General features: G+C 39.0%; 1 protein-coding gene across 2 annotated transcripts in view; it reads right to left on the reverse strand.

The window, feature by feature from the left end:
• Positions 1-8,284, reverse strand: part of abcb11b (ATP-binding cassette, sub-family B (MDR/TAP), member 11b) — a 30,081-nt gene that overhangs the window by 10,388 nt on the left and 11,409 nt on the right. The window contains exons 1-11 of one of the 2 annotated variants that reach the window (XM_032506111.1): positions 6,670-6,915; positions 6,386-6,474; positions 6,209-6,227; positions 4,771-4,800; positions 4,107-4,158; positions 3,692-3,999; positions 3,447-3,534; positions 1,605-1,738; positions 1,346-1,517; positions 755-879; positions 500-674 (exon numbers count right to left, since the gene is read on the reverse strand). In XM_032506111.1, coding sequence (XP_032362002.1) covers positions 500-674; positions 755-879; positions 1,346-1,517; positions 1,605-1,738; positions 3,447-3,534; positions 3,692-3,999; positions 4,107-4,158; positions 4,771-4,800; positions 6,209-6,227; positions 6,386-6,464 — 1,182 coding nt within the window. In that variant the 5' untranslated portion in view covers positions 6,465-6,474; positions 6,670-6,915. Of the gene's footprint in view, positions 1-499; positions 675-754; positions 880-1,345; positions 1,518-1,604; positions 1,739-3,446; positions 3,535-3,691; positions 4,000-4,106; positions 4,159-4,770; positions 4,801-6,208; positions 6,228-6,385; positions 6,475-6,669; positions 6,916-8,284 lie in introns of those variants that run through there. The other variant, XM_032506112.1, reaches the window with a different exon arrangement.

An 8,284-nucleotide genomic window follows, 5' to 3' on the forward strand; every position in this document is an offset into this window, starting at 1 on the left:
TAGATAGATAGATAGATAGATAGATAGATAGATAGATCCCAATAAAATAGGAAATTACAGTGTTGCAGCAGCAAAATCAGTCACACAGCACAGAAAATAAATATAAATGAAATACTAGGATACAATATACATACAATATACATGAAATAATAGGATAAAATACAAGATATCATGTGTATATATATCTTGGTTACTGTTATTGGTTATTTATTTGGTTATGAAATTCCATATGCAATTGTTTTGAGTTTTTTTCCAAGCAGCACTTTTTTGTTTTGTCTTTCACTGTTTTGAAGTGATAAAAACTGAATAAAGGGAAGGTGGAATCTAATGGTGAAACACCTAGTGGCTTCCAATCACAGAATTAATTCAGACTCTAAAATCCAACAAGAAAAGGCTGCTTATGATGGGCACGAAACATACTTTTCCCATTTGCTCCAGTGCTAATCTGTCAGTTATGGTTGTAATGAATCATATTTTGTCAATATGGTAAGAGTGATACCTGCAGTAGGGTTCCTGGTGTGTACTCCCCAGTGGTCACCACCAGGCTGGAGCCGTACCAGAAGGCCAGACCATAGCACAGAAAGATGATCAGCCACATATATCCGGTGAAAAAACCAATGATCAGACCCTTCCTGATGCCCCAGCGCTGCGCTGAGATCAGGTTCCTGTCGTACCTGTAGAGGAGGAGAGCTCACCTCTGCTGAATATGTACTGGAAAATGTAAATCTTCCACTTTTCTTGTGGCAAATGTTACCTTTGCACTTCTTTTGTCTCCCCACCGAACGCAGCCACAGTTCTGATGGAAGTGAGGACCTCATCCGCTACAGCTCCAGCTTTGGCGTAGGCCTGCAGCTCCATCCCTGTTAGCTTAGCCACGAACTAGAGGAAAGACAAAGTGACACATAAATAAGAAATCAGAAAGTCAATTAAATATTGTAGTTACTGTGTCATCTTTTTTATTTTTTTGCTTTTTTCTGGGTGGGTGGTAATGACATGTGTTCATGTCGCGAATTGTATTTTTTAAATGTTGTTACCAAACAAATATTGTGTTTGTATTTTTGATGTATGAGTGCAAACTTTATGCATAAGTTCCTTGTGTGCAACCATTGTCTTGCTGTTTACCAAAAGCCTTTATGCCAAGGTGCTGGTATTCACATACCCTTTGTTTGTTTTTTATTTTCTATAAGATAATGCTGAACATACTTGTACAATCACCATCTTGAACTTTGTACAATGTGTAAAAAAACACGAGTCAAGTCAAGAGAAGTAAAGTCAACAATTCTAGACGGGTGAGTTTCAACTCAAAAAGTCTAGTCTAGTCAGGTCAGTTCAAGTCATGTCTCACCAGAGCCATAAGACCAGCTCCAACTCCGATCATTGGACTTGCTGCGACGATGACAAGTGTTAACTTCCACCCTTTCACAAAGCCAATGCAGAAACCACACACAAAGGTGGTGAAGCGCTGCAGGAAGATGGCAACTTGATCCGCAATGGCATCATTGATCTTGTTGATATCACTGTAATACAGATAGAACCACTGTTACACACCAACACTCCAGAAATACTCCACTAGACGGATATCATGTCATCATTGTCCCACTCACTCTGACATGCGAGTGTTGAGCTCCCCTACAGAGGTGCAGTCAAACCAGCCGATCTCCATCCTCATCACTCTGCTGAAGTATAACTTCCTGATGAGCTGAATCTGCTTGGCAGCAGCCGTCACCCACAGGGAGATCTAAAGTGTAAAAGACCGGTTATACTCTGATTGGTCCGGTTTGTGCAGATTTGAAATAGAAGTGTGTGCATGTTGGATCTAATGCACTATTGAGCTGCATTAAGGGAAATGTAGATTCCATACTGGGACTACAACATCTCCCCCCATAGGCGGCGTCAGGGAGGGGCTCGTGGGTGCTGTAGCGACTTCTAGGATAGTCATAGCACCCCATTTCATTGATTTATAAAAAAAATACTATAATTATTGTAAAATTTGTAAAAAAATAAATAAAAGTAAATACAGTAATCAGATTGGTTATTATAACCGATTATTGTTAGACTAACAACATGAAGCCAACACAGGTGGTCTGATTAGGTCAATGGGCACAGCACACATTGACCTATTGACCTTTGAGCTTTACTTCCTGTTAGCCAGAGTAGCTACTCATTTTCGTAAGTCGGCATAAACAAAGCATGTGGAGACACAGTCAAAACGTGGAAACAAAAATGACTGTGATCCTTTCTTTGGAGAAAAAAACTGGGCTTTTTTGGAAGAATAGAGTCATTGTGATCCACAGTCCAATTCAGAAGGTGGCGGTAATGCACACCTAAATGTTGTTTGCCAACCGCCATAAAACGTCAGAAGAAGATTTTGAACCTAAAAGGGCTAATACAGGTGGTAGTAATAATTTATTTCTCATTAAGGTGGATGGAGGATGGAGCAGAGGAAGGGGACCCGCCTGTGACTGCTGCTGAGGATGCTAGCATTGCATCATATTAGCATTGTTATGTTATGAAGATGTCTAATGGTGAGTGCATGCTATTTTTTCTCCGCTGGTTGTCTATTTTAAATGTAATGCATTTGGTGTTTGAAGCACAAATTCTTATTCCTTGTAGTTTCTATAATGCATAGCTCATAACATTAGATGTATGAAACGCAAAACTGCTGAGTCATTGGTGCAGGTGTTGGGAACTGGCAGCATGAGTTTGTGAGCTCAGAGTCTCAGTCTGAGATGTGCACAGGCTTGTGTCTGTTGCTGGTGTGTAAGCCTTGTCTGTGACATACTTGTGTGAAGTGTTATATTCAATGAAGAGGTGTTTTTTTTTCATATGCAAGCTTGTGAATATTAGGCATGCGTATGTATCTCTGGAGTTTAATATCAATCCCATAGCAAAAGAAAATCTCTCTTGCTTTGATTTTGACCATTCTTTTAGAGACTGTCTTTCGTAAGCTTCCTAGCTTTCTAAAAGTGTAAAACAATCTCTGAACCATTAGGGCTGTGCAAACCAAGTCCCTATCCTGCAAATAAGATTGAAACCAGTTTACGAATATGCCTGTAGGTTCCATTCCGTTTGTAATGTGTTGTGGCAGCTGTGTTGAATGCAGCATAGATATCATCCAATATACTAAAGCGTTTTAGTAATTTGAACATTTGTAATTGTTCATTAGTGAGAGGTCTAGACTGTTAAAAGTGTGATAACTGTAGCTTTCAGGGCCTGTGAGAAATAGCCTGAGAGAAGAGAAGAGTTGACTATTAGCATAAGATCTGATGCCAAGCACATTTTTTAAAGCTTGTGGCCAAAATATCAAGGCAGGAGAAAGAGGATTTCAGAGCTTGCACACTTTTCTTCAAGATTTCACAGTTGATAGGGTCTAAATGTGTCATGCTAATTGAATTGGTTTTAAATGTATGCAAGCATGATGCCGCCTACACTATGTTTAGACCAACCTGAAAGTATCCCAGCAGGAACACAGCTGCTCCAATTCCAACATAATAGAAGGCAAATAGGGTCATTTCATATTCAATATCAAGAACCCTGAAATATAGCAAAACAAATACAGTAAATGAATCACATATGAGGCTTACAAACCGACATACACTGACACACGGATCTAAAACTTTTAATATCACATCTTAGACTATATTTGATGTTGAAAGAAGTCCACCTCATGCATTTCTCACAACCCTCTTACCCACACGGCCTGCCCTCCAGCGGTGTGAGCATCTCCCATGTTGAATTGTTCATGAGGCTCCAGCCCGACTGGTTCAGTGGCGTCATCCGGCCGATCCCCTCCGTGTAGTTCTTCTTCCACTGGATGGTGTTGTTCACACACTCCTTTCTGTCGTCTCTCAGCTCGTTGAGCTCGATGTCGTACTCGATGAAGGTGTCGGTGAGCAGGCCGAACACCAGCAGCATGAGAGGCTGGGCCGAGCCGTGCAGCACTGCGCACGCACTGCCCATTACCATCATCAGCATGTCCTTGCATGTGGCGAAACGGAACTGGACAGGCATGAAAGAACAGAGCTTGCATTAGGTGGACAAATCTCAAGTGGAGATGAAGAAAATAAAAAAAGGCCAGTGTTGCATATGAGGAATGAATATTTTACCAGCTGAAAGAAGCCAACCCTTATCGCCGGTTGCTCATCATTTCCCTGATTTCTGTTTGGAGAAGAAGACTAGTCAGCTTTAAGTGATATGTGAAAGTATACATGGCCTCTATTTAGTGCTGGCAATACATTAATTATATATTATCATATCAACATCTGTATATGAGGCTAGATGTCGTCTTGAATTTTGGATATGGTAAATAAAGTCCCATGGTGGTCCACTGGAAGGGGACTTCACCTCTCTATTAGTTAGTATAATAAAGGTGCAGTTTTTCCAGCACGGTGTTGAGAACAGGTTGAATCAGTTAGTCAAACCAGCTGCTGAAGTGCCTTTGAGCCCCGCAGTATCACAGGTTTTAATGAGGTTTGCGTGCTCCGTCAGGTTCCTCTGGATGACACAAGTGGTGTCTTTTCCTGGATTTAAAGGCTGCATAACAGTAAAGTGATGCCGTTGTCTGAACTTGCCAGAATTACTAGCTGTTTTTATTATTTGCATTTACCCACTTTGTCATTGTATCCACATTATTGGTGATTATTTATCAAAACTCTCATTGTGTTAATATTTACTGAAAGCACCAACAGTCAACACATGGATGTATTTGGTCAAAAAATATTCTAATTTTTGATTTTTTCTTCACAACCTCTATTGCTATCTTTTACTCACTTGTCATTATCCTTGGAAGTTGGCGTGGTCCTGCATAGAAAAAGACAACACATGGTGAGCTGCTAAACCTATCTTCTGTGTAAAATAAAGACACAAAACACATGCTTAAAAAATGCATGATGACTTAATGCATGAACTAATGCAGGATGTATTATAAACTTATGTTGTTAGGTCATCAATTACCACTTGATCAATCACTTTAATTCTCTACCTGTCCACCAGATCCTCTTCCCTTCCCTTCTTCAGCCCTGCAGATATTTAACCAGCCAAGGGCTGGGTACTCAAGTCAATACTTTTTAGGCACCACCAAATTGTCTCTAAAGTATCGAAAATGCCTCTTCATTCAATACCTAATTTCAATACATAAGGGGTTAATCTCATCAGTTTCAGTGAGTCAATTAGCATGCAGCATGCTTCTACTAAGATCTAATACTGCTTGTGATTGGCTGTGTAATGTAACATGTCGTGAGACGGGAAACAATCTGTCACACACAGAGAGTGGGCCCACGTAGTAGCAGCAGAACAATATATAAAAAGATTTGTGTCGTAATGTGTAATTTTTCGTTTTCATAAAATTGAAATTGAAAAAGTATTGTTTAGGAACAGTTATAAAAGTCACAGTATTGGTACCGCTATCAAATGTTTTCTAAACGATACCCAGCCCTAAACCAGACTTTTTCCATTTATTTCCTGCCAAATCGTCAAAAGTTTCTATATGGCCTTTGTTTTCCAACCATCTGAACCCAAACCCTACTGCTCCTGCAGCGCTGATCAAACATGAATCAAGATTCTCATGTAGTAGTGCCAGGATACAGTGACAATTTGAGTAAATATAACTATATATATATATTTTTTTAAAGTTACCAACTGTAGCATTAACTGTGGCCCTGAAAGCTCAATGCATTGCAAATTAAAATAGAACATGCCTTCAAAAGTCTTCCCCTATTTGACAACAACTGTGGTTGTCATTTTTCACAAAAGGATTATTTGAAAGAATAATCACCGGATTAATCAATGATGAAAATAATCTCTAGTTGCAGCCGTATTGTGCGTTCAATTTTGCATGAAATCAGCATGTCTAATGCATAAGAATGCATTACTTATTAAAATCTGATGCAGCAAGGCTGTTGAAAACACACTACAACTTGAAATGTATCTTTGGTGTTATCAGAAGCACTATCAACTGACCCATAAAAACACATGTGCATGTCTGCCAACATACAAAAACAGACTTGTACACATGGTCGTTGACCTCCACAGAGGTCAATGACCATGTCTTTTTGATGTCTTTTTCTAGCTACCACATTTCTTGCGAAGGGGGTAACTTCCCAGCAGTCAGTTACATATTACACATATTCAACATGTGTTAAAAAAAACTAGATGGTTTCCAAAAGACCGCATAAATAGTGACGCATAAGATACTCAAAAGAATACTTACGTATAGGAGCCAGCTGGTTCTGCAAGAATAGAACAAGCATTTGACTATTCTTTTTTTTTTCTTCTTTTTACAATTTTAAATCTGTAGCTGTAATTCTTACCCATATTTTTTATTCAAAAAAAATAACACATCTCTTATTCTGTTTAATGATGCATCTTCACTGTCATTGTGCATTACCTTCATCTGAAAAGTCATAGCTGTGGTTATCCTGTCCCAGTTTTTTAATGCTTTGCAATTTCACTGATCCGGCCGGCATGATGACTCATCTAGGAAAAGCCAGAAGAAAGTTGATTTCACAGGTCCAAAACCAAAATAATTAGTTTATGACAGACAAGTCAAAAAATGAAACCCCACTTGAGATTACATTTATCTTTTTAGCAGTCGTTCAGTTTCAAGGAAACAAAGAAAACTGAAGCTTTTGATTATGAGACATTAGGAATCGAGCTAAAAATGAGACTTACCTAGATGTTTACTTTTTAACAGAAATCTATCTTTCTTATCCTTGATTGGAACTAATCACAAGTTGTTGCAAAAAGAGTCAAGTCAAATTAATGTAGCTGTAGCAGAGGCATTGCAAGTCCAACATCCAGGTCCATAGTTTTAATGTCCGACAGCTGGTTGTAGTTGACACTGTGTATCTTGGCAGCGTTTACGTGGTCTTATTGGAGCGAGTTGGCTTGAACTCGGGGTCAGAGTGTTGTGCTTTCTGATTCGTGCCCTGCAGCTCTTATGCTGCTAAAAAGGCCATTGACCTTGCGGGCATATATTTTACCTGCAGAGGCTCAGCACTGTTTTTGCATCCTTACTAGTTGAACATGAATTAAAGACTATAACACAGGTGATGGTCTTACATTACAATTATGTTATCCTTTTGGAGAAAGAGGAGATTCAATATTCTTTAGATTGTAAAATATTTAATTTATGAATCATATGTAAATAGAAGATTTCAAACACAAAAGGTCTAGTTGTCTGTTCACTTGTGTAGACACAGACGTTATATTTCCTCTTAAACTGTACTCTAGATTAATACGCCAGCTTGTCTGTCAGCCAGGCTGATTAAATTACTATTACTATTAATGTACTATTAAAATGGAAGCAGCATAAACCAAACTGTTTCAACACTGACAATGGGCTGAAGGAGCGTTTGGGGAAATCATTTCTCTAAGACTTCATAACGTCCTGATTAGTGCAGGGATTATTAGAATTTTAGACCAGAAGCTTTAGTGAACAATTTATAAATTACTTCAATAGCTAGTGTAATTCCTTTTAAAAACATGGTTGTGACAGCTTCATTACTAATACCAATGGAGTCACTTTGCAGATGACTTGACGTATACAGTGGATATAAAAAGTCTGCACACCCCCGTTAAAATACCAGGTTTTTGTGATGTAAAAAAATGAGACAAAGATAAATCATGTCGAAAATGTTTCCACTTTTAATGTGACCTAAAATGTGAACGATACAACTGAAAAACAAATGGAAATCTTCAAGGCTGAAAAATAAAAACCTCACAGTAACGTGGTTGCATAAGTGTGCACACCCTCTTATAACTGGGGATGTGGCTGTTGCTCATGTTAAATAGCAGTCATTACACACCTGCCGTCATTTAAAGTGACTCTGATCAATCACAAATAAAGTTCTGCTGTTCCAGGAGGATTTTCCGACATTTTCTTGGTTGCATCTTAGAGCAAAAGCCTTGGTCCGCAGAGAGCTTCCAGACCACCAGAGGGATCTCATTGTTGATAGATATCAGTCAGGAGAAGAGTACAAAAGAATTTCCAAAGCATTAAATCTACCATGGAACACAGTGAAGACAGTCATCATCAAGTGGAGAAAATATGGCTCAACAGAGACGTTACCAAGAACAGGACGACCCTCCAAAATTGATGAAAAGACGAGAAGAAAACTGCTCAAGGAGGCTTCAAAAAGGCCTACAACAACATTAAAGGAGCTGCAGTAATATCTGGCAACTACTGGCTGTGTGCCACATGTGACAACAATCTCCTGTATTCTTCATATGAATGTACTTTGGACTGGGGTGGCAAGACTACTTACAAAGAAAAACATCCAAGCCC

This window comes from Etheostoma spectabile, chromosome 24 (assembly GCF_008692095.1).
Source record: "Etheostoma spectabile isolate EspeVRDwgs_2016 chromosome 24, UIUC_Espe_1.0, whole genome shotgun sequence".
NCBI classification, from domain to species: Eukaryota; Metazoa; Chordata; class Actinopteri; order Perciformes; family Percidae; genus Etheostoma; species Etheostoma spectabile.